The sequence below is a fragment of the Aptenodytes patagonicus genome, chromosome 20 (genome assembly GCF_965638725.1).
Source record: "Aptenodytes patagonicus chromosome 20, bAptPat1.pri.cur, whole genome shotgun sequence".
Taxonomy (NCBI): domain Eukaryota; kingdom Metazoa; phylum Chordata; class Aves; order Sphenisciformes; family Spheniscidae; genus Aptenodytes; species Aptenodytes patagonicus.
In genome coordinates, this window is record NC_134968.1 from 6,240,315 (window position 1) to 6,266,134 (window position 25,820).

The 25,820-nt window shown below is 53.1% G+C and overlaps 1 protein-coding gene and 3 pseudogenes across 1 annotated transcript in view; 2 read left to right on the forward strand and 2 right to left on the reverse strand.

Moving 5' to 3' along the window:
• Nucleotides 1–18,609, forward strand: part of LOC143169211 (feather keratin Cos2-3-like) — a 56,671-nt gene extending 38,062 nt beyond the window's left edge. Inside the window, exons 3-4 of the mRNA XM_076356492.1 lie at nucleotides 17,827–17,927; nucleotides 18,268–18,609. Of these exons, the coding sequence (XP_076212607.1) occupies nucleotides 17,827–17,927; nucleotides 18,268–18,609 (443 nt within the window). The remainder of the gene's footprint in view (nucleotides 1–17,826; nucleotides 17,928–18,267) is intronic.
• Nucleotides 1,777–2,930, reverse strand: LOC143169180 (cyclin-Y-like protein 1; annotated as a pseudogene).
• Nucleotides 5,169–5,941, reverse strand: LOC143169418 (feather keratin Cos2-3-like; annotated as a pseudogene).
• Nucleotides 18,610–22,833: 4,224 nt separating the features above from the next.
• Nucleotides 22,834–23,606, forward strand: LOC143169408 (feather keratin Cos2-3-like; annotated as a pseudogene).
• Nucleotides 23,607–25,820: the final 2,214 nt, after the last annotated feature.

Below are 25,820 nucleotides of genomic sequence, written 5' to 3' on the forward strand. Positions count from 1 at the left end.
CATGTGCTGGGGCCAGGACACCTCCTGGTGTGAGTGTGAGGGACCCAAGGAGCCTCTATGAGAATGTTACATCCCACTTCCAATTCCCTGTCATCTTGGATGGCTCCTGGGTCCCTGAGTACACACTCAGGGACTGTGCCTGCCTTCCACCCAGCCTAGCACTTTGGCCAGCAGAGCTTAACATGAGGAGAGGTTTCCTACGTTGGTGGCACTGATCTGCCCTCTATTATTTTGCTGCAGATCCTGTCAGTATGTGAGGTCTGCTGGAGGACAGATTCCCCCTGAAACAAGGCTCTGGTGTCCCAGGGAGGGTGCCCTGGGAGAGATGGAGATGCTCTGGCACTGGTGAATCACCCAGTGTGCTGGTGAATCACCCAGTGCCACTGCTTGCAGGTCTCAGAGAGGAAGAAATGAGACCTTGGTCTCTGGGCACAGCAAGAAGGTGCCCACTGCCTGGATGATGAATATGGACAGTGAATCTGCCCAGAACTGCAGGCAGGAGGAGAGTGAGGGGAGCATTGCCTGGTCCATGGGACCCTGCATGCCTGAGCCCTTATTTCAAGCCCAGCGGTGCCTTCAGGAGTTCCTCCTCTGCACCTAGGAGATGATGATTGCCTGAGGGTGACAAGTGTTTAAATCACTACCTGGAGCTGAGGGTAGAGGTCAAAGAAATTGTCAAGTATCACTGAAAAGCATACTTAAATACCTAAAACTGGTTTTAGGGTTTTTTGTGTGTGTGTCTTTGTTTCTCACCATCCTATTCTATTTTTAATTAGTAATAATTTGCGTTAATCTTCTCCAAGTTGAGTCTGTTTTGCCTGTGAGGGTAACTGGTATTTGATCTCCCTGTCTTTATCTTGACCGACGAGTTTTTTCACCTTATTTTCTCCCCCTGTCTTGTTGAGGAGTGGGATTGAGAAAGAGTGGGTGGGCGTCTGGCAGCCAGCCAAGGTCAAACCCACCACAGGACATGACAAAGCTACTCCAAACAGGACAATATGATGCCCTCAAAAAACATAAACATAAGCAAGAAATAATAAGGTGGAGGACAGGACCAGGAACACAGCCAGGAAAGAACATGGATAAGACTCCCATTTGACACCTTTCTGAGAATTGGGAAATTGCAATTATTCTTGGAAAGAATAAAATCACAGAAGGGAGAATAGCATGGCTCAGAGTCAAAAGAGAAAATATTTTAAAAAAATTTCTCATTATCTTCTTCAAACTGTCAAGAGCTGCAGGTCAGGAGTAGCTGAACTGGAAAAAAAAACCACCGCACTTTGTTATTTTTATAGCATCCTTAAATTCCATTTACGTTCACTTTTGTTTTAAGAGAATGCATTCTGGGGATAGAATTGGCTTAGTGCGGATGATCATGCAGGTGATTATGTGCAATCCCCAGCTGAAATTTTTACTAGTTAGGGCCTTCCTCCAGGCAGAATTTTTTTTTTCACTTTGAGATAACCTCCTTTCTAATTTTTATAGCCATATCAAAGACACCTGTAACTGATCTCATTCCCCTGGGCTTCCTGACCTCCCTAGGTGGGCACATGGCCCCATGTGCCATTATTTTCTCCATGTATCTTCCAAACCTGGTGGGGAATGACCTCCTCATTGTCACAGCGTGGAGCAATAAGTGCCTGCAGATATTGCTGCATTTAATCCTCATCAGGTTTTCTTCATGGAGACCTGCTACACCACCACCTCTGTGCCAAAAATGGTGAAGACTTTCCATGTCATAAGGAAAACCATTTGTGTTGCCTGCTGCTGACACAGTCACGTTCCCCTTTCTTCCTGGCTATTACTGAGATCATGGTCCTTCAATAAGTCCTTCAATGTTTGGTAATAATCCACATTCCACACAGCCTGATCTTCCCTGCTTTAGAAGCAAGCATTGTAGCTCCTAGGACTATCCTCTTACAGTTACTAGGACATATGTCAATCTCTGCATAGGTTAAAAGCCTTTCCAAATAAACCAAATTGCATATTCAGCTGTCAGCTGTGCAGCACTGAAAAGTGTCCGAAAAAAACAGTAGATGTGCTTGTAATCAGGGCCATGCTTGTAGTAGTCATCTGGAACTTCCTGTGTGAGAGGATGAGGTTTTTCCTCAAAAATACCCAATCATCTATCTGAATCTCTGTTCTTTATATGGTAGAATATTGCTAATGTTGCACTTTATTGTGCTTCTAAGATTAGGTTGACTGACTGTGCAGTCATCTATAAATATTGTTGAGCATGAGCTGTGTGTTTTTGTAAGCTGCCCAGGCGAAACATGGTTGATGTGGTTACTCCTCCTCTTCTCTTGCATATCTATTTGAGACTTGCTCAGGAAAATTGTGCTTGCTCTAGGATGATCAGATGGATTAGATTCCAAGGCTAAATCACCTAGGAAAAACTGGTCACTGATGTGTTGGAGGTGGGGGCTGCCACCGCTGGGATCTGAGTCCCCTGACTCGGCCTCTGCTGATCCTCATCTGCCACCTGCTGCCACCACCTGGTACATGTCAAAGGTGACCAAAGGGCTGGAGAACCTGTCCTATAAGGAAAGACTGAAGGATTTAAGTCTTTTCTCCCTGGAGAACAGAAGGCTCAGGGGGACCGCATCACAGTAGTCCACTACTTAAAGGGCAGCTACAAAGAGGACAGAGGCTCTCTTATCACAAGCCGCCACATGGAGCAGACAAGGGGCAACAGCAGATCTCCAATAGCCAGGGACTGCAGTGCTGGGAAGGCCCTGGCCTGCATGTGAGGAGCATTGGTGGTGTGAGTGGAGCTTGGGCTGGCCCTGCCTCAGAGCACATGGGGAGCCAGGGAAGCTGAGTACAGGCAGGATCATGCCCCAGTGTTTGTGCTATGGTTGGGTTGGTGCCTGTGCTGTACCACCCTGTCCCCGGGGCACGACCAATTCTCGACCTGTGGGGCTACCCATGGGGGTCCTCAGTGAAGAGGAACTGGAGCTGCCTGGGTGCTGACAACTGACCCCAGGGCTTGGGCAACAGGTCTCATTAGGAGAGGGTGAAGCCTTGGTTTCCGGGCACAGAAAGAAGATGCCCAGCACCCAGAGAGATGGACAAAGATGGTGTCTCTGCCCCAAAAGGTAGGCAGAAGGAGCATGAGTGGAATCTCACATGGTTCACGGGGCGCTGTGTGCCTGAGCCATTATTTTGATCCCAGCAGGGCCTTCAGGAGTTCCTTTTCTGCACCCAGGAGACAATGGATACCCGAGGGATACCAGGATTTAGAGCATCACCCAGGGCTGAAGGCCAACATCTAAAAAGAAATTTTCAATTATAATTGAAAAGCATACCTAAATATTGGAATTAAATAGTGAAGCCACAAGTCGTTCACACAGACTCAGGGAAGATGGACACCTGAAAGAAGCCATGAGAAGGCAGGGAGTCACTGGACTGCAGAGAGCCCATGTTGCTGTGGGGACGCTCTGTGTACTGCTGCCATCTGCCCAGTCACCATCTGCCTGTAAATGGTGAGATGATGGCCAGAAAGTGGGGATTTCCTGTAGGGATATGCAGGCAGCAGATGCTTTGTGGCACTTAGGGCCTGCAGAGCTGGGCTTACACATACCCTGACAACAGCGAAGATGGCGTCAGTGCCTCAACACCTTCATCACCTCACTTCACAATTGGGTGGCCAGGAGGCAGATGAAGGCTCTCATATCTGAACCTCCATGCAGAAAGACCCTCTGCCTGAATTTTACCTTTTCCTCTGGGGAAGACACTCTCCAGAGCTCAGATGTGCATGGCCGGCCTTCTGCCTCGGCATCTCCTCCTGGCAAAACCCTCTGATATGCCAAGGTTTTTGGTCCACCCGCTGGCTGAGAATATCAGCCAACACAAGAGGGCTGAGAATGGCCCAGCAGAGACAGATCAGAGAAGCTGCTGAGCACAGAAACATGTCCCACTGTCGGCCACAGTGGCCTGTGGGGATGGAGGGGGTAACTGCTCTTGCACAGAACCTTTCCAGAGCAGAGTTGGGATCTGACAGTGGTGCAGCCTTAGAGGCCCAGAAAAGCTGCCCTAGGGTTGGAGGAGACAAAGTACCACAGAGCAGCCATGGGTGTTTGGGTAGTGGGTGTTCTCTCGCAGCTGCAGTGGCCCATGGGGCTGTTGGGTTCACAGGGAGTGGGGACTCCATTTTGTGGCTGATACCAGTACTAACTTGTGAATTACCTCAGCCCTGCATGTCTGAACAGCAGCTGGGCCCTGCCATGTGCTGAAGGACTGTATGAAGTACCTATCTCATCTGTCTGTGCCTATGTGTGCTGGCCATGGACCCTAGATCAGGTAATGGAGGGGAGGGGAAGGCAGGACATGAGGCTGTGGGCTGTCCCCAGGCATTATTGTCTCCATATGCCCACTCCTGACACCCTTTGGAGCCATCTTTTATTCGAGCCTCCTCCCCCAGCACAGCTCCATTCAGAGCTACAGGAGATCCCATCCCCAAGAGAGGCTGCTAACTTCATCCATTGGCTTCCCGCAGCCATGGGCTCCTCACTCAAGGGTTGGGCTCCCCATTCACAGAACAGGCTCCAGGGCCCAGTGGTCCAGGCCCAGTGCTTCTGGCCCATCTGGGAGGAGATGCAGCAAGGCTGGAAGGACTGATGGACAATGGCTATGGAGTAGCCAGGAATGTATTCCTCACCTCTAAGGGAAAGGACACAAAAGAAAACCCAGGGCAGGGAGTCCTACCCTCTCCTTCCTCTGCAATTGAGGAAGGGTCCTCTTTTGCACCCAACCTAATCCTCTCCGAAAAGCCACCTTTCTTCCTGACCGGACTGGAAGAGTTGCCGCAGAAGGAAGGAGGACTCAGAGGCCCAGGCTTGAATGCAGCACAACTTTAATGAGTCTAAAGAAGAAAAGGAGGTGGCTCACAGGGAGCACCCGGGGCAGCCACTAAGATGCGGTGGAGCTCTGTCTGGGTGTCCACCTGCCTGCCCTGCAGAGGGAGGGAGGCCCACAGGTCCCCGCTAGGCTGGCATTGGGAGGTGGTGACAGCAAAGGAAAGAGAGAGAGAGAGAGAGAGAGAGGAGAGTGGAAGAACGAAGCAATGGCCCGAAGCTCTAAATACAATGCCCCGAAGCTCTGTCTCCTGTCCAGCACCATGTTCTGAGGTCTTGGGAGGTTCTTGCCCAGGGACATTGCCAGCAGCTTTAGCAGGGTTGACATCTGTTGCAACAGTAGCAGCTGGTAATGCAGGAGAGGTCACAGCACCCAGAGTTGATGGGGACTCCATCACAGCTGAGGATGCTGCCCACAGCAGCGGAGGTGGAGGAGCCCACAACGGTGTTCTGCGGGAAGGAGCTGAGGATGGGGCCGGGCAGGGTCACCACCACGGGGGAGGGCTCGATGACGACGGTGGAGTTCTGGCACTGCCTGACACAGGGCTCATTGCAGCTGTTGGCCAGGGGGGTCGGGCCGCAGGGCTGGCAGCAAGGCTGGCAGGGCTGGCGGGACTGGCACTTGTCGGAGCAGGACATGTCTCTGGGCCGGAGGTGCACCTGGGAGAGAGGGCAGGGAGGAAGCAAAGCACAGGGACACATGAGAAGCAGCACTGCACCCGTCCACAGTGGAGCCAAGGCACCTCCTGGCGCAGCATATGCTGCCCAGCTCAAAGCCCAGGAGCCACCTCAACTAAGTCCCAGCCTCTCTCTGCGGAAGACCTTCTCTCCCCTTCCCTCTCCTATGAGAAGCAGCTCCCAGCCCTGGGCTAGGACAGCCCATATCAGCAGAGCCACACGTCAAGGGAAGACCTGATCTTGAAGGAAGAGGAGAAGAGGCTTCACACTCACCTGATTCCCAAGGAGGAGGAGGCGAGAGAAGTGGATGAGAGAGCAGAGAGTTGGGCTGCCTTTTATAGTAGTCCTGCACTGCCTCGGGCCCAGAGGCACCCTTTGTGGAAGCAGTAATTTTCTGACAAGCTCATGTCAAATGCAAAACATCCCAGCTAATGGTATGGGCTGTGTCCTGGTTTCCTGCACTGCTGCCTTTTCATTTCCTGGCTTATGCCACGTGCTTTCCCATATGAAGGCTTCTGTAAGTGCCGGGATGAGAGTCCCGAGGATTTCCAGGGCAGAAACACGTCAGCGCAGGCAGAAGACTCAGCTCAAGTGCTAGTGGTGTCCCGTGCAGGCAGGTGATGTGCACCTGGGTCATTGCTGTGGGCTCGTTTGTGGCAAAGTCGTCAGGAAATGGGCACCGCTCTCATGCTTCTCGTCCAGCTGCCCAAGGACTCCCATGTGAGAGGTCATGTCACATGCGGTCCCCAGGTTCTCCTCAGCAGAGTCCACAGTTGCTGATGTTTTCCTGGCTTTATGCGAGCGTACAGATTTTTGCATGGTTCCATGCAGGCATGCATGAGCACACGTGTGTCAGTCTGTACTTGTGTGACCCTCATCATGAGGGCATGTGCAGGTCATAGCAGGAATGGCAGTTGGAAAGGAATCTACAGCTGGATGGTGGTGGCTTCAACCTGGCAGAGAGGTGCCCAGAGAACTGAGATGCAGTCTCTGCCTCCTGCACCCTCCATTTCTTGCTTTGTGTACAGGGAGAAAGGCCAAGAAAGCCTGCCCGCCTATGCAGGCCGTTGTCCCTGAATCGATCCCCTTATGATGCAGTGTTGCTGGTGCCTGGGACGGGACGCGGGCTCCTCATGTCCATGCCAATGCCACCACTCAGCCTGGTGCTGAGTGAGGCCGGGGCTAGGACCTCGCACCAAATGGGTATTGAACTGAAGGGTCCAGGGTCCAGATGTTGCTCTACTGTGAGATGTAGGACGGACTCTCTGGGTGGCACAGGGAGAGTCAAACAGCTGAGGACTCCTTTGGTGTTCAAGCACCAGGATTTCCATGTCCCCCATGAAAAACTGAACGTGAGTGCCCAGCAGCTGCGTCTAGGAAGGCAGGGATAGGTGATTCAGGGCCAAATCGCACAAACTCTGCTGCTGTTTCATGAGGGAGGTCAGGCAAAGTCCCTCTTTGCGACAGAGGCTGCAGGTATTTTGTAAGGGCCCTAAGTGCATCCTCCATCCTAGTCTGCCTTGTGTCCAATCCAGCTTAGAGGTAGTGTAACTGAGGGCTACCCTCTTCCCTTTGTTGACCTTGCTGAGATCATTCCCAGATGGTGCCGCTGGGAGGCTTCAGCCAGGGCCGACTTCCCCTTCCCATGGGAGCGTCTTTCAAGCTTAAGTTCTACTGCTTGGCCCCAACCAAGGGGCCAGCTGTGACACAGCTGGGCCTGTATCTGGCCATGGACCCCACTGATCCCAGTTTGGACGCTGACATGCGGGCGACTTCCCAGCTTGACCCGAGACCTTCCTTATCTCTAGGAACACACCTGGTGATCGCTGGACATTGTTGAACCCCGATTACTGTCACGAGACCTCATCCTGACCTTGACTCACTCACTGACTGACTTGCCTTTCCAGCTTGACCCCAGACATACGTAAGAGAAGAGCCTGAGCCAGAACACGAGCAGGACAACCGAAAAGTCTGTGCACACTTGCACACCTGTGATCTTATAGGGGTTTTGGAGAAAAGCTGGGATAGCTCTCAAGTCTGGAGTGCGCAGCGGCTCTGCAAAACAGAAGGCAGAAATGCAACCCTGCGCTCCATAAGGGCAGATTTTTGTCCCCTCAGGGACCTGCCAGGCAGAATCCTTTGGGAAAGGGCCCTGGGGGGTCAAAGAGGCCCAGGGAGAATGTAAAATACAGCAGTTAAGATCTGATGATAATAAAAATAAGGAAACCCCCACAAATAGCACCACCCGCTCCACTTGATAAAGGCATCAGAAAGATCTACCAAGGACATTAGATGGCTGTATTTTCAGAGCATTTCTTTCCAAATGTTAAAGCATGACCAATAACACCATTTTTCTTAAGGTTATTCAAAGTTACATCCATCCCTTACTGAAGCCTGCACTGGTTCTTTTCTGTTGAAATTTGTATTCATCCAATTGTGCCTCATACTCCGTTGGACCCACTCTGTTGGGCTTACGTGGCAAGGCTTTGGTAGCTGGGGGAGAAGGTTGCAGGGGTGGCCTCTGTGAGAAGACTCCAGCGGCTACCCCCACGTCTGACGGAGTCAGTTCCAGCCGGCTCCAAAATGGACTCGCTGCTGCCCAACGCTGAGCCCGTTAGCAACGCTGGTGGTGCCTCCATGAAGACATATTTGAGAAAGGGCAAAAGGGCAAAACACTGCACAGGAAATGAGGAATGGAGAAAAAAAAAAGTTTGAGAAACAATCCTGCAAACACCAAGGCCAGAGAAGAGGGGGGAGGAGGAGGAGGAGGAGGTGCTCCAGGCAACGGTGCAGAGATTCCCAGGCAGCCCGTGGGAGAGACCACGGTGGAGCAGATAGCCACACTGCAGCCCACGGAGGATCCCACACCGGACCAAGTGGCTATCCCCTGCAGGAACCGTGGCCTGTGCAGAGCCCATGCTGAAGCAGGCTCCTGGCAGGAAATGTGGCCCCTGGAGGACCTCATTGCCTCTCTTTTCCAGCCCATTCCCTTTCAATGTCTCACAGATAGGTCAGTGCAGAAGATCTCGGCTGTCTTTGTAGTCCCAAATTTCTGAGGTCCAAGCACCAAAGGCTGTTGCCCGTGATCTGTAGGCTTCAGGAGAGGAGGGAGCTAGGAGGAAGGGCACAGTACAGTTCTCCTCTCTTGGCATCCTGGCAGGAGGACCTTCTGTGCAAGGCTGAGCTCTGGGGAAAGGGCCCTCAGTTCTCCCTTGGCAGCCCTATTTCCCTTATGCACCCAGAGACCTGCAGGCGAAGATCCTTTTTCTGTGAGGGGTTGGGGTTAGTGGCCTGAGGGAAAAGGAGAAGGTGGTGAGAGAGCTTCTGCCATGGAACTGTTCTTCCCCTGCCCCCCAGGATGGGATTGCACTTGCCATGAGCTGCAAAGAGGGCTCTTCTGATCGGTGCTCTCTCTAGAGTACCATGGGAGGACCTGTCATAAGCTCATCTGTGTCATCTTGTAGGCCCATGTGAAAAACCTATTTGTCCTGGAGCTGCTCAGTCTGATGGGAGTCGGGGATGTGCACTCTGCAAAGACACCTCAGCCCTGCAAATGTGTGTAACCAACCGCTGGGCTGCACAGGGCACTGTATGGGTGTGACGGAAGAACAGGGGACTTGCCCTAGCTATCCCTGCCCTTGGATGCATGCCGTGCCCCTTCCTTCTGGAGGTGGGTGGGAAGGTGAGGAGGAGGAGGAGGCTCTGGGCTCTAGCCAAGGTGATTTCTCCTACCGTCCCCTCCTTCCATCCTCACGGCCATCTTCTGCCTGAGCCTTCTCCCCCAGCACAGCTCCATCCAGAGCAAGAGGAACCGCCTTGAGTGCTTGTGGGGCTGCTGACCTCCCAGGACCTCCTGCAGCACTGGGGTCGTCCCATGAAGACAGCAGAAGTTGGGATCACCATCTGTAGGACACGCTCTGAGGCCAAGGGGAATATTTCTGGGCAGAGATGCGGCAAGGGAGGGGCTGATGGTCACTGGCTGTGGAGTAGCCAGAGGTGATGTTCTCAGTTCCAAGGGACAGTGACCCAAGGAGGCCCACAGACAGTGTGTCCTGCCCTCCCAGTCCTCTAGGAATGAGAAAGGGTCCACTTGCTCACACATTTGTTCCCTCCCAGCATATCTCCTTTCTCCCTGGACAGCTTTGGAGAGCATCCAGAGAGGAAAGGACCACACAGAGCCAGAGGCTGGGATGCAGCAGAGTTTAATGAGTCCAAAGAGGGAAACAAGATGTCTCTGAGGGGAGGCCACAGTGAAAGGATCACTGTGGGCAGCCAAGAGTCAGTGCCCCATGATCAAGGGAGAGATCCCACAGGGTACTCCTCTGGCTGCCCGACAGAGGAAGAGGGGCAGGCAGGTCCCCCCTAAGCTGGCTTTGGTGGGCCTCATGGCCTGGGGAGCAGAAAACAACAAAGGAAAAGGAGGGAAAGGAGAGAGTGGAGGAAGGAAACGAGAGGCATCGGCCATGTTTTGGGAGAGCCGAGGCTCACCCCTTCCAAAGGGCTGACACCCTTTGCAGGAGGTGCAGGGCATGCTCAGGCCCTCTCAAAGCAATGGCCACGATCTCCGTTGTTCAGTCCGGCATCATCTTCTGGGTACCCGGGGCTCCTTGTCTGGGCTCTCACCAGTGGCCTTAGCAAGGGGGGCACCTTCTGCTGCCACAGTAGCAGCTGGTGATGCAGGAAAGGTCACAGCACCCGGAGTTGATGGGGACTCCATCACAGCTGAGGATGCTGCCAACGGCAGCGGAGGTGGAGGAGCCCACAACGGTGTTCTGCGGGAAGGAGCTGAGGATGGGGCCGGGCAGGGTCACCACCACGGGGGAGGGCTGGATGACGACGGTGGAGTCCTGGCACTGCCTGACACAGGGCTCATTGCAGCTGTTGGCCAGGGGGGTCGGGCCGCAGGGCTGGCAGCAAGGCTGGCAGGGCTGGCACTTGTCGGAGCAGGACATGTCTCTGGGCTGGAGGTGCACCTGGGAGAGAGGGCAGGGAGGAAGCAGAGCACAGGGACACATGAGGAACAGCCTGCAACCCCACCAAAAGGAAGCCAAGGCACCTGCTGGGTGGGGAGGTAGAGGCTGTGCAGGGGGAACACGGGCTTCTTTGCCTGAGCCCAGCGGGGTCCTTCAGGTAGCAGCCAGGCCCAGAGATGCTCCTGCCTAGCGTGTAGCCAAAGATCTACCTCAGCCCAGCGTCAGCCTCCCTCCATGACAGACCGTCTCTCCTCTGCTCTCTCCCACTAACTTAGATGTCCTTGAAGGCTAGACCCCATCTTAGAGGAGGAAGTGGATGAGAAAGGGTGTTCCAACTCACCTGGTTCCCAAGGAGAAGGAGGTGACAGAAGTGGTAGAGAGCGCACAGAGTTGGGCTGGCTTTTATACCAGCCTCACACTGCCTCAGGGCCCAAAGGCATCCTCTGCATATGTGACAATTTCCTACAAGCTCCTAATGAACGGAAACATCCCAGGTAATGACATGGCATGTGTTGCTGATTCCCTCTATGCTGCCTTTGCATTTCCTGGTTATGTCATGCCCATTCCCTCACGGACGCTTGTTTTGAGTGCTGGGATGAGAGGCCCCATGATTTCCAGGGCAAGGATGCGTCAGTGTGGGCAGAAGACACGGACTAAGTGCCAGAGGGGTCCAGTGGAGGCAGGTGATGTCAGCCTGGGGCACTCTGGTGGTTTTTCTTTACGAGCCTGCTGACAGGAAGGGCCCCAGCTGCTCCCAGCCCTGCAAACTGCACTTGGTCTGCTGAGACCTGACATTGTTTACATGTAAGAACCAATGGGCATAAAAGGAGCTCTAGGACTCCACACTTTTTTTTTAATGTCTGCACATTCCTTTTGATGTATTGTTCTTACATAGGTGTTCAGAGGAAGAATGAAAAAGAGGCTAGGTAGACCTTCTCTTCTAGAATTATTGAATAAAGCAAAGTCACGTTGGATGGGGCTTTGAGCAACTGATCTAATGAAAGATGTCCCTGCCCATGGCCATGCTCATGACTCCTGGAAGCCCAGCATCCATTACTACGTGGGTCATGCTGTGCCATCATCCATTCTTGTCTCAAGGTTCTATAATCATTTTTAATCATCAGTCCAAGCACTTCTTCCTTTTTTTCTTCCTTATCCTCTAATATATTCAACATCGCTGTTCTGGCCTCCGAGCAGTCACGGAGCAGTGCAGGCAGAAGACATGAATTAACCTGCTCAGTTAATGCACTAATAGATCCTGAGGGAACAGTGCCTTAGGAAAATAAGGCTCAATGGAGATGTTATGGGTGTTTACAACTACGTGCTCTGAGGATGTGGAAAAGATGGAGCCAGGCTCTTCTCAAAGGTGTGCAGTGGTAGGACAAGAGGCAATGGACACAATTTGGAACCTGGGAAATTCTATTTAGATATTAAAAACTTTTTTTTTTTACTTTTTTTTTTTGACCTTGAAAATTCTCAAGTACTGGAATGGGTTTTCTAGAGATGTTGTGCAGGCTCTGGCCCTGGAAATTTTCAAGACTTGGGCACAGCCCTGAGTAGTTGGATCTAATGAGACCTTCTCTGAGCAAGGACTTGGAATGGGTGATCTGCAGAGGTCCTGTCCAACCTAAATTATTCTATGAATCTATGGAAAAAGTAAAAATAGTTTGGTTTGTTTCTTAAAGGATAGAAGTAAGGAGAGGATAAATGCAGATCAAATGTGTTTTGAAGAAACTGAGAAGGAAGGGTTATTATCAAGTGGAAAGGCTGGTTTTGGTTTTGGTTTGGTTTTGTTTTTTTCCAATGAGCTTTTCAGAACCGATTTATGAGATGTAATGGGACAGTGGGGCAGGAAATTTCGTTTATTAATTCCTGAGATATCTCCTTTTGGACAGAGGGAGAAAGTCCACAGTGCCTCGGGGGCTGAGTGGGACAGCTGGTGCCAGCAGGATTTGTTGTTTATCATTGTGTTTGTATGAGCTGCAGCCTTGCGGTGTGCTGACAGGAGTTTGGGGCTAGACACTGTGCAGGAGCCAGGAGAGGCCAACCCCATCAAGGGCTTGAGGTTGGTGGGAGAGGATACACAAGCATCAAGGAAGCAGAGACTCCCAAGATGTTGTACAGGACGATGTGTCAGAGAGGCTGGTCTATATGTCTTTTACCCCTCACTTTGGAAAGGCAGAAGTCTTAATCTTTCTGCATTTGCTTTTCCTCTGTTGTGTACCCTAAGATGGGAGAGTGTTATGGCCCCTTCCTGTCCAACTTGGACACATGAAAGGACAAGCTGCAGCCAGCTCTGCAATGATGAACTCCCAGAAGACTCCCAAGAGAGAACTGCCTTGTCTGGGTGAGGTTGAGTGCATCCTGGAACCATCTATATCTCCTGGGATCCCCTCTTCTCTCTGAGGGTGTGCAGAGCCCTTATCTCTTAGGAAATAAGGAAAATGCAGATGATGTTGCTGCTGCTGAAGATGATGATGATTACTATTATTATTGCAGAGATTTGATGAAGGCTCTTTTAGACTCTAAAGTTGTTGTTGGAGCCTGGTTCGTCTCTGGGGTTGCAGGTTAACCTGCCATAACAGGGGACACAGCCAGATTCTCGGGGGTGCTGCACAACCGGGTTCCTCATGTATTTCTGGGGATATGGGAGACAGGTGCTGTTCCTAGGTGGCAGAGGAAGGAAAGGGGACAAGTGGTAGAAACATAGGGCCCTTCTGTTCCCAGAAGAAATAGCAGTGTCCCCAGAGAGATGGTGTAAAACCTCAGTGGGGCAAAAATAAAAAACTTAAATGGTCCATCAGGGATGTGCAGAAGAGCAGGCATTTCTCACTGTGGATGTGAGGACTCCACTGGGCTAATCAGACCAGGAAGAGACCTTTCCCACCATGGGGAGTCCAAAGCCACCACGTTCCCTCACTGTAATGATCTTGGCTGCACGAGCAACATATGTTGCTGCTGGAGGAGGGAGGAGCACAGGAGGGCATTTCAGACATGCTAGGAACAGGAACAAGTATTTTCTCCTCCCCCACTTGATTCTTTGTTCCCCTTGCAGAGGGGGAACAGCCGTTCCTGCTGACAGGAAGGGCCCCAGCTGCTCCCAGCCCTGCAATCCTTGACTCGCCCCCCCAAGGGGTCCTGTGAGTATGTGCCCTGTCCTCCTCTTTCCTTCACCCAGCACCTCTTTAGTCACATCCCCTCCTATCGCCTCTGCCCCCATGTGCTTATCTGCAATAACGTGCGTGGGAGTGTGATTCTGTACCAGTCTGTGCAATTATCTGCATGCGCATCTATGCGCTTGTATGCATGTGTGTACACACATCTCTGTGCCTCTGGTGAGATCGTGTTTCTGTGTACATTTGTATTTTACTGCAGAGGTGTGTGTACTTGTATGCAACCAGACGCCTGTGTCCTTGTGCACGTTTGGTTGTGTCTGTGCATCTGTGTATATATTTGTGCACACTTGTTGTCCTCGTTTTGGCTGGGATAGAGTTAATTTTTTTCCTAGTAGCTGGTACAGTGCTGTGTTTTGGATTTAGGATGATAATAATGTTTATAACACACTGATGTTTTAGTTTTTGCTAAGTAGTGCTTACACTAGTCAAGGACTTTTCAGCTTCTCGTGTCCTGGCAGCGAGAAGCTGGGAGGGGGCATGGCCAGGACAGCTGACCCAAACTGGCCAAAGGGCTATTCCATACCATATGACATCATGCTCAGTATATAAACTGAGGAGAGTTAGCCGCGGGGGGTGACCGCTGCTTGGGAACTGGCTGGGCATCGGTCAGCGGCTGGTGAGCAATTGCATTGTGCATCACTTATTTTGTATATTCTTTTATCATTATTATTATTATTACTTTCCCTTCCTTTTCTGTCCTATTAAACTGTCGTCATCTCAACCCATGAATTTTAATTTTTTTTCCCCAGTTCTCTCCCCCATCCCACTGTGAGAGAGGGGAGTGAGCGAACGGCTGTGTGGTGTTTAGCTGCCTGCTGGGTTAAACCAGAACACTTGTGCATGTGGGTATGTGTTAGTGCATGTGTGTTTCCATAGTTGTGACTATTGCCCAATGCCCAGGCCCAACCAGTTCCTAAGGCCTATAGTGACATCCTGCCATGGCAGCCCATAGTGACATCCCTCCATGACAGTGCCAGGCACTGACACAGTCTCAGCCCCTTGTTGTCTGAGGGGACACAGACAGGGCCACAGCACTCAGGTCTCGCTGAGGAGGACCTCAAACACAGGCCAACTCTTTTCATGCTGCCACCAGGCAGCCTCGAGGCGCTGAGCTGCTTCCCAGGGTTCTCACTCGTGACTCATGTAAAAGCTTTGAGGTTACAGGGTTCTGCTGCCTGTGTGGGGATGGGAGAGCCCTCTCCCCCAACTGGCCCCTGTCCAGACCCAGGAGCTATGGGAAATGGAACGAGAGCCTGGGGAAGCTGTGAGGGGGAAGGTGGCAAACATCAGGTTTGGAGCTAATGGCACCAGAAAACAGCACCAACACTGGAAGAGCCGACGGTCCCCGCCACCAGCAGCACTATAGGAATCCAGCCATGGCATAAGCTCCCCCTTAAAGCCTCAAATGAGGGACTGCTTGGAAACAGCAGTTCTCAGCCGTTTGGCTTTGGCTGAGATGCAGGAGACCTAGCTTCAGGGCCCTATGGCCTGGGGAAGGTGAGGGGAACTCCAGTATCACCTGGCATCACCACACAGGGGAAACCACCCACTGGTTCTGCTCTGAAAAGCTTTTCCTTAAAAGCAAGCATCCTGGCAAAATGGCATTTGCCAGATGAAGCCTTTCAGCTGCCTGCTCTGACTCCTCCAGTGTGATTCCTGCCAAGTTGAGTTGGCTGTTGTCAGTGTTTCCAGACTGCCCCAGGCTCCCTTTCCCAGGAGGCTTACTTTCCTGGAGACACCACTTCCCACATTTGTTGCACCCTATCCCTAAGCCAGCTCCCTCAGCCCTGCTGCCTCCCTGCTCTGGCAGCAGTGAGATGTACCCCATCTGGGTACCACTGAGAGGTTCCTGAGGGGTGTAGGGAAGCAGCCGTGTGGCCTCAGCCTGGGGCCGTGTGCATAGGGGATCCTCTTTATCTGCCAGTCAGATTTCTTTTTTCATCAAAGGACAGCATAGTGCGTTCCTAGCTCCAGGGGGACCAGGAAGCAAAAACCTTTTGGCTTGTGTGGCCAAACTCTTCTCAGTAGTGCCCACTGGCAGGACAAGAGGCAATGGGCAAAAATTAAAACCCATAACGTTCCATCTGAACACAAAGAAAAACCTTTTCACTGTGAGGGTGGTCAAACACTGGAACAGGTTGATCAGAGAGGTCGTGGAGTCTTCATCCGCGGAGACAGTCAAAACCTGTCTCTAGACAACGTGCTCTACCTGCCCCTGCTTGAGCAGGGGCACTGGACTAGGTGATCTCCAGAGGTGCCTTCCCACCTCAACAATTCTGCGATTCTATGAAATGCTTACCTCAGGGCACAGCAGCAACACCAGCCCCTGGCCACCAGGAAACTGGGGTTTCCTTCAGGGCCAGCACACAGCAACCCTGAACTCGGTTTCCCCCCCATCACCCCAATGGCCTTGTGCCCATATCCTCCCCAGGGCTGTGCTGCAGTCCAGCGCAACCCCTGTGCCCGCCCCTTCAGGAGGCACTGCTCCAGCACTGCCCAACAGGTGTTTCCAGAGCTGCTCGCACTTCTTAGCCAAGCGCCCTTGATGGGGCACTCTGGCCACTGTGACTTCTGTCCCCTCCTTTCTCCCAAACATGTTTGGGAAATACCTCTCCCCCTCAGAGAGGACAGACACCTGTCTTCTCTGGTGTGTGCCGGACCCAGGTGTCTGTCAGTCTCTCCCCACAGCTGCATCTTCTCTCCCTTCTCCCCGGAAGAGGAGGTCCCTCAAGAGAAAGATGTCTGTGAACAGCACCTGCTGCAGAAACCCCCATCCAGAGACAGACACAATCCCTCACTCCAGCAGGAGGATGACACCCCAACACAACCCTATGCTAGACAAACAGCCCTTCTCTGTCCTTTCACATATGCACATAAACAACCTCTGGCAGCCTGTGCTACCCTGACCTCAACTCTCCATTACCTAGGCAAGCACAATGAAAACCCCTTTTTAATCCCTTCCAATGAATGCCAGGAGTACTCAGCTCGGAGCACTCCTTTACTACGCTGCTAGGGGCCTTTGCTAGCACAGTGAACAGGAGCTGTAAAGTTTCAGTTGTCAGCACAGCAGCTCCCATTCACAGCCCTCCTTCCACATAGCCTTCCGGACCACATTGTTCAGCTGTGGTTGTGGCAGGAGGGATGGGAAGCCCCATCAACATTATTCTCATACTAAATCCAAAACACAGCGCTATACCAGCTACTAAAAAGAAAATTAACTCTATCTCAGCCAAAACGAGGACAACAAGTGTGCACAAATATATATACAGATCCACAGACACAACCAAACATGCACAAGGACACAGGCGTCGGGTTGCATACAAGTACTCACACTTGTGCAATTAAATACACATGTACACAGAAACACGATCTCACCAGAGGCACAGAGATGTGTGTACACACATGCATACAAGCGCATAGATGCGCATGCAGATAATTGCACAGACTGGTACAGAATCACGCTCCCACGCACGTTATTGCAGATAAGCACATGGGGGCAGTGGCAATAGGAAGGGATGTGACTGAGGAGCTGCTGGGGACCTCCCTGCCAGAGCAGGGGCGCGGGACTCTAAGCAGGACAGATGCACAGGCAGCATTGCTAGAGGAGTCTCAGGGACTGCGCAGAGGGAGGAGGCGGCCAAGCAGGTTGGCAACTTCCTCCTGAGGGCAGCTTACGGTGAAAGAGAGTTGAAAACCTGATGTGCAGCACGCCTGCTTGGGAAGACAATAGCCACTGACTGTTGGAGTGAGCATGGAGGGAAGGAAAGAGGGGGACAGGGCATATACTCACAGGACCCCTTGGGGGGGCGAGTCAAGGATTGCAGGACTGGGAGCAGCTGGGGCCCTTCCTGTCAGCAGGCTCGTAAAGAAAAACCGCCAGAGTGCCCCAGGCTGACATCACCTGCCTCCACTGGACCCCTCTGGCACTTAGTCCGTGTCTTCTGCCCACACTGACGCATCCTTGCCCTGGAAATCATGGGGCCTCTCATCCCAGCACTCAAAACAAGCGTCCGTGAGGGAATGGGCATGACATAACCAGGAAATGCAAAGGCAGCATAGAGGGAATCAGCAACACATGCCATGTCATTACCTGGGATGTTTCCGTTCATTAGGAGCTTGTAGGAAATTGTCACATATGCAGAGGATGCCTTTGGGCCCTGAGGCAGTGTGAGGCTGGTATAAAAGCCAGCCCAACTCTGTGCGCTCTCTACCACTTCTGTCACCTCCTTCTCCTTGGGAACCAGGTGAGTTGGAACACCCTTTCTCATCCACTTCCTCCTCTAAGATGGGGTCTAGCCTTCAAGGACATCTAAGTTAGTGGGAGAGAGCAGAGGAGAGACGGTCTGTCATGGAGGGAGGCTGACGCTGGGCTGAGGTAGATCTTTGGCTACACGCTAGGCAGGAGCATCTCTGGGCCTGGCTGCTACCTGAAGGACCCCGCTGGGCTCAGGCAAAGAAGCCCGTGTTCCCCCTGCACAGCCTCTACCTCCCCACCCAGCAGGTGCCTTGGCTTCCTTTTGGTGGGGTTGCAGGCTGTTCCTCATGTGTCCCTGTGCTCTGCTTCCTCCCTGCCCTCTCTCCCAGGTGCACCTCCAGCCCAGAGACATGTCCTGCTCCGACAAGTGCCAGCCCTGCCAGCCTTGCTGCCAGCCCTGCGGCCCGACCCCCCTGGCCAACAGCTGCAATGAGCCCTGTGTCAGGCAGTGCCAGGACTCCACTGTCGTCATCCAGCCCTCCCCCGTGGTGGTGACCCTGCCCGGCCCCATCCTCAGCTCCTTCCCGCAGAACACCGTTGTGGGCTCCTCCACCTCCGCTGCCGTTGGCAGCATCCTCAGCTGTGATGGAGTCCCCATCAACTCCGGGTGCTGTGACCTTTCCTGCATCACCAGCTGCTACTGTGGCAGCAGAAGGTGCCCCCCTTGCTAAGGCCACTGGTGAGAGCCCAGACAAGGAGCCCCGGGTACCCAGAAGATGATGCCGGACTGAACAACGGAGATCGTGGCCATTGCTTTGAGAGGGCCTGAGCATGCCCTGCACCTCCTGCAAAGGGTGTCAGCCCTTTGGAAGGGGTGAGCCTCGGCTCTCCCAAAACATGGCCGATGCCTCTCGTTTCCTTCCTCCACTCTCTCCTTTCCCTCCTTTTCCTTTGTTGTTTTCTGCTCCCCAGGCCATGAGGCCCACCAAAGCCAGCTTAGGGGGGACCTGCCTGCCCCTCTTCCTCTGTCGGGCAGCCAGAGGAGTACCCTGTGGGATCTCTCCCTTGATCATGGGGCACTGACTCTTGGCTGCCCACAGTGATCCTTTCACTGTGGCCTCCCCTCAGAGACATCTTGTTTCCCTCTTTGGACTCATTAAACTCTGCTGCATCCCAGCCTCTGGCTCTGTGTGGTCCTTTCCTCTCTGGATGCTCTCCAAAGCTGTCCAGGGAGAAAGGAGATATGCTGGGAGGGAACAAATGTGTGAGCAAGTGGACCCTTTCTCATTCCTAGAGGACTGGGAGGGCAGGACACACTGTCTGTGGGCCTCCTTGGGTCACTGTCCCTTGGAACTGAGAACATCACCTCTGGCTACTCCACAGCCAGTGACCATCAGCCCCTCCCTTGCCGCATCTCTGCCCAGAAATATTCCCCTTGGCCTCAGAGCGTGTCCTACAGATGGTGATCCCAACTTCTGCTGTCTTCATGGGACGACCCCAGTGCTGCAGGAGGTCCTGGGAGGTCAGCAGCCCCACAAGCACTCAAGGCGGTTCCTCTTGCTCTGGATGGAGCTGTGCTGGGGGAGAAGGCTCAGGCAGAAGATGGCCGTGAGGATGGAAGGAGGGGACGGTAGGAGAAATCACCTTGGCTAGAGCCCAGAGCCTCCTCCTCCTCCTCACCTTCCCACCCACCTCCAGAAGGAAGGGGCACGGCATGCATCCAAGGGCAGGGATAGCTAGGGCAAGTCCCCTGTTCTTCCGTCACACCCATACAGTGCCCTGTGCAGCCCAGCGGTTGGTTACACACATTTGCAGGGCTGAGGTGTCTTTGCAGAGTGCACATCCCCGACTCCCATCAGACTGAGCAGCTCCAGGACAAATAGGTTTTTCACATGGGCCTACAAGATGACACAGATGAGCTTATGACAGGTCCTCCCATGGTACTCTAGAGAGAGCACCGATCAGAAGAGCCCTCTTTGCAGCTCATGGCAAGTGCAATCCCATCCTGGGGGGCAGGGGAAGAACAGTTCCATGGCAGAAGCTCTCTCACCACCTTCTCCTTTTCCCTCAGGCCACTAACCCCAACCCCTCACAGAAAAAGGATCTTCGCCTGCAGGTCTCTGGGTGCATAAGGGAAATAGGGCTGCCAAGGGAGAACTGAGGGCCCTTTCCCCAGAGCTCAGCCTTGCACAGAAGGTCCTCCTGCCAGGATGCCAAGAGAGGAGAACTGTACTGTGCCCTTCCTCCTAGCTCCCTCCTCTCCTGAAGCCTACAGATCACGGGCAACAGCCTTTGGTGCTTGGACCTCAGAAATTTGGGACTACAAAGACAGCCGAGATCTTCTGCACTGACCTATCTGTGAGACATTGAAAGGGAATGGGCTGGAAAAGAGAGGCAATGAGGTCCTCCAGGGGCCACATTTCCTGCCAGGAGCCTGCTTCAGCATGGGCTCTGCACAGGCCACGGTTCCTGCAGGGGATAGCCACTTGGTCCGGTGTGGGATCCTCCGTGGGCTGCAGTGTGGCTATCTGCTCCACCGTGGTCTCTCCCACGGGCTGCCTGGGAATCTCTGCACCGTTGCCTGGAGCACCTCCTCCTCCTCCTCCTCCCCCCTCTTCTCTGGCCTTGGTGTTTGCAGGATTGTTTCTCAAACTTTTTTTTTTCTCCATTCCTCATTTCCTGTGCAGTGTTTTGCCCTTTTGCCCTTTCTCAAATATGTCTTCATGGAGGCACCACCAGCGTTGCTAACGGGCTCAGCGTTGGGCAGCAGCGAGTCCATTTTGGAGCCGGCTGGAACTGACTCCGTCAGACGTGGGGGTAGCCGCTGGAGTCTTCTCACAGAGGCCACCCCTGCAACCTTCTCCCCCAGCTACCAAAGCCTTGCCACGTAAGCCCAACAGAGTGGGTCCAACGGAGTATGAGGCACAATTGGATGAATACAAATTTCAACAGAAAAGAACCAGTGCAGGCTTCAGTAAGGGATGGATGTAACTTTGAATAACCTTAAGAAAAATGGTGTTATTGGTCATGCTTTAACATTTGGAAAGAAATGCTCTGAAAATACAGCCATCTAATGTCCTTGGTAGATCTTTCTGATGCCTTTATCAAGTGGAGCGGGTGGTGCTATTTGTGGGGGTTTCCTTATTTTTATTATCATCAGATCTTAACTGCTGTATTTTACATTCTCCCTGGGCCTCTTTGACCCCCCAGGGCCCTTTCCCAAAGGATTCTGCCTGGCAGGTCCCTGAGGGGACAAAAATCTGCCCTTATGGAGCGCAGGGTTGCATTTCTGCCTTCTGTTTTGCAGAGCCGCTGCGCACTCCAGACTTGAGAGCTATCCCAGCTTTTCTCCAAAACCCCTATAAGATCACAGGTGTGCAAGTGTGCACAGACTTTTCGGTTGTCCTGCTCGTGTTCTGGCTCAGGCTCTTCTCTTACGTATGTCTGGGGTCAAGCTGGAAAGGCAAGTCAGTCAGTGAGTGAGTCAAGGTCAGGATGAGGTCTCGTGACAGTAATCGGGGTTCAACAATGTCCAGCGATCACCAGGTGTGTTCCTAGAGATAAGGAAGGTCTCGGGTCAAGCTGGGAAGTCGCCCGCATGTCAGCGTCCAAACTGGGATCAGTGGGGTCCATGGCCAGATACAGGCCCAGCTGTGTCACAGCTGGCCCCTTGGTTGGGGCCAAGCAGTAGAACTTAAGCTTGAAAGACGCTCCCATGGGAAGGGGAAGTCGGCCCTGGCTGAAGCCTCCCAGCGGCACCATCTGGGAATGATCTCAGCAAGGTCAACAAAGGGAAGAGGGTAGCCCTCAGTTACACTACCTCTAAGCTGGATTGGACACAAGGCAGACTAGGATGGAGGATGCACTTAGGGCCCTTACAAAATACCTGCAGCCTCTGTCGCAAAGAGGGACTTTGCCTGACCTCCCTCATGAAACAGCAGCAGAGTTTGTGCGATTTGGCCCTGAATCACCTATCCCTGCCTTCCTAGACGCAGCTGCTGGGCACTCACGTTCAGTTTTTCATGGGGGACATGGAAATCCTGGTGCTTGAACACCAAAGGAGTCCTCAGCTGTTTGACTCTCCCTGTGCCACCCAGAGAGTCCGTCCTACATCTCACAGTAGAGCAACATCTGGACCCTGGACCCTTCAGTTCAATACCCATTTGGTGCGAGGTCCTAGCCCCGGCCTCACTCAGCACCAGGCTGAGTGGTGGCATTGGCATGGACATGAGGAGCCCGCGTCCCGTCCCAGGCACCAGCAACACTGCATCATAAGGGGATCGATTCAGGGACAACGGCCTGCATAGGCGGGCAGGCTTTCTTGGCCTTTCTCCCTGTACACAAAGCAAGAAATGGAGGGTGCAGGAGGCAGAGACTGCATCTCAGTTCTCTGGGCACCTCTCTGCCAGGTTGAAGCCACCACCATCCAGCTGTAGATTCCTTTCCAACTGCCATTCCTGCTATGACCTGCACATGCCCTCATGATGAGGGTCACACAAGTACAGACTGACACACGTGTGCTCATGCATGCCTGCATGGAACCATGCAAAAATCTGTACGCTCGCATAAAGCCAGGAAAACATCAGCAACTGTGGACTCTGCTGAGGAGAACCTGGGGACCGCATGTGACATGACCTCTCACATGGGAGTCCTTGGGCAGCTGGACGAGAAGCATGAGAGCGGTGCCCATTTCCTGACGACTTTGCCACAAACGAGCCCACAGCAATGACCCAGGTGCACATCACCTGCCTGCACGGGACACCACTAGCACTTGAGCTGAGTCTTCTGCCTGCGCTGACGTGTTTCTGCCCTGGAAATCCTCGGGACTCTCATCCCGGCACTTACAGAAGCCTTCATATGGGAAAGCACGTGGCATAAGCCAGGAAATGAAAAGGCAGCGGTGCAGGAAACCAGGACACAGCCCATACCATTAGCTGGGATGTTTTGCATTTGACATGAGCTTGTCAGAAAATTACTGCTTCCACAAAGGGTGCCTCTGGGCCCGAGGCAGTGCAGGACTACTATAAAAGGCAGCCCAACTCTCTGCTCTCTCATCCACTTCTCTCGCCTCCTCCTCCTTGGGAATCAGGTGAGTGTGAAGCCTCTTCTCCTCTTCCTTCAAGATCAGGTCTTCCCTTGACGTGTGGCTCTGCTGATATGGGCTGTCCTAGCCCAGGGCTGGGAGCTGCTTCTCATAGGAGAGGGAAGGGGAGAGAAGGTCTTCCGCAGAGAGAGGCTGGGACTTAGTTGAGGTGGCTCCTGGGCTTTGAGCTGGGCAGCATATGCTGCGCCAGGAGGTGCCTTGGCTCCACTGTGGACGGGTGCAGTGCTGCTTCTCATGTGTCCCTGTGCTTTGCTTCCTCCCTGCCCTCTCTCCCAGGTGCACCTCCGGCCCAGAGACATGTCCTGCTCCGACAAGTGCCAGTCCCGCCAGCCCTGCCAGCCTTGCTGCCAGCCCTGCGGCCCGACCCCCCTGGCCAACAGCTGCAATGAGCCCTGTGTCAGGCAGTGCCAGAACTCCACCGTCGTCATCGAGCCCTCCCCCGTGGTGGTGACCCTGCCCGGCCCCATCCTCAGCTCCTTCCCGCAGAACACCGTTGTGGGCTCCTCCACCTCCGCTGCTGTGGGCAGCATCCTCAGCTGTGATGGAGTCCCCATCAACTCTGGGTGCTGTGACCTCTCCTGCATTACCAGCTGCTACTGTTGCAACAGATGTCAACCCTGCTAAAGCTGCTGGCAATGTCCCTGGGCAAGAACCTCCCAAGACCTCAGAACATGGTGCTGGACAGGAGACAGAGCTTCGGGGCATTGTATTTAGAGCTTCGGGCCATTGCTTCGTTCTTCCACTCTCCTCTCTCTCTCTCTCTCTCTCTCTTTCCTTTGCTGTCACCACCTCCCAATGCCAGCCTAGCGGGGACCTGTGGGCCTCCCTCCCTCTGCAGGGCAGGCAGGTGGACACCCAGACAGAGCTCCACCGCATCTTAGTGGCTGCCCCGGGTGCTCCCTGTGAGCCACCTCCTTTTCTTCTTTAGACTCATTAAAGTTGTGCTGCATTCAAGCCTGGGCCTCTGAGTCCTCCTTCCTTCTGCGGCAACTCTTCCAGTCCGGTCAGGGAAAAAGGTGGAGGAAGGGGAGGGTGGGACTCCCTGCAGTGGATTTTGTTCCTTGGCAGCATGGTAAATTAATTTCACGTTTTCATGAATAAACTGATTGTAATTGCTTCCAAGGAATTTTGAGCTTCGTGGGTGTCCCACCATAGCTTAGCTCCCTTAGGCAAAGACCACAGCAGCTCTCACCCAGCGTTCTCTCCTCTTCCCAATCACACTTGATGACATCTCCACCGACGGTCTACATTATAGCTAACAGGCACCTTGGGCATTTGAAGTAGGCAATTAAGAATGAGGCAATTAAGAAACCAATGCACCCAGGAATTACCACACAGACAATGAGGTGCAACGGGAGTCAGCCATTTCATGGCAACGGTCAGTTCCAGCAAACCAGAAGTGTGAGTCACAAGTCTGCCAGGTCCCCTGTGCTCTGGTCAACTACCCGCAGCTCAGCCCAGGCATGGTCAGACCTTCATCTGGGGTAAATGGGTTCTGTCAGTCAGCAAGAGGGGCTGGTTTCTCCCTCTGACAGCAAGAGAAATAGTAGATTTAACCCACCCCAGCTTTGTTCCTTCACTCTTGTCTGGGCAGCTGATTCCTGTTGGTCATGCACTGGGCCACAGCAAAGGAGAACAAGACACCTGTAACTGATCTCATTCCCCTGGGCTTCCCAGACCTCCCAAGGTGGGCACATGGCCCCATGTGCCATTATGTTCTCCATGTATCTTCTAACCCGGGAGGATACTGGCCTCCTCGCTGTCACTGCATGGAGAAATCAGCACCTGCAGACCTTGCTGCATTTCTTCTTCCTCATCAGGTTTCCTTTGTGGAGATCTGCTGCACCACCGCCGTTGTGTCAAAAATGATGACGACTTTCCTTGTCACCAGGAAAACCATTTGTGTTGCCTGCTGGCTGGCACAGTCATTTTCCCCCTTCTTCCTGGCTATCACTGAGTTCGTGATCCGCCCTCAGTGATGTCCTTTAATGGTGATGTTGCCATATGCAAACTGCTCCATTACACCATTCTCATGAAAAAGAAAATCTGCTTCCTGCAAGCCCTGGTAGTGTGGGCATTGGGTTTGCGGTCATCTTCACCCAGGTGGCTCTACTGCTGACTGGCATCAAGATGATTTTGCATCAAGAAAGCCACCACTGGGATCCAAGTCCCCAGACTCGGCCTCTGCTGATCCTGATCCAGCACCTGCCGCCACCCCCACCTTGTACATGTCAAAGATGTACAAGGGCTCCAGACCAAAGGGCTGGAGAACCTGTCCTATGAGGAAAGACTGAAGGAGTTAGGTCTGTTCTCCCTGGAGAACAGGAGGCTCGGGGCGGACCTCATCACCGTGTTCCAGTACTTAAAGTATGGCTACAAAGAGGACGGAGGCTCTGTCATCACAAGGGGCCACAAGGAGAAGACAAGGGACGACGAGTACAAGTTGCACCGGGAGAGGTTTCATCTTGACATAAGAAATACATTCTTTACAGTAAGAACAATCATGCACTGGAAAAACCTCCCCAGGGACGTGGTAGAGTCCCCATTGCTGGAAGTTTTCAAGATGCGATTGGACAAGGTGGTAGATAATCTCACCTAGGGTCTCTTTCCCATGAAAGATTGGACCAGACGGTCTTTCGAGGTTGTGAGGGGTTGACCTTGGCTGGCTTCCAGGTGCCCACCAAGCCATTCTATCACTCCCCCTCCTCACCTGGACAACGGGAGAAAATACGACGGAAGGCTCGTGGGTTGAAATAAGGACAGGGAGATCACCCAGCAATTACCGTCATGGGCAAAACAGAGTCGACTTGGGGAAACTAATTTAATTTATTGACAATT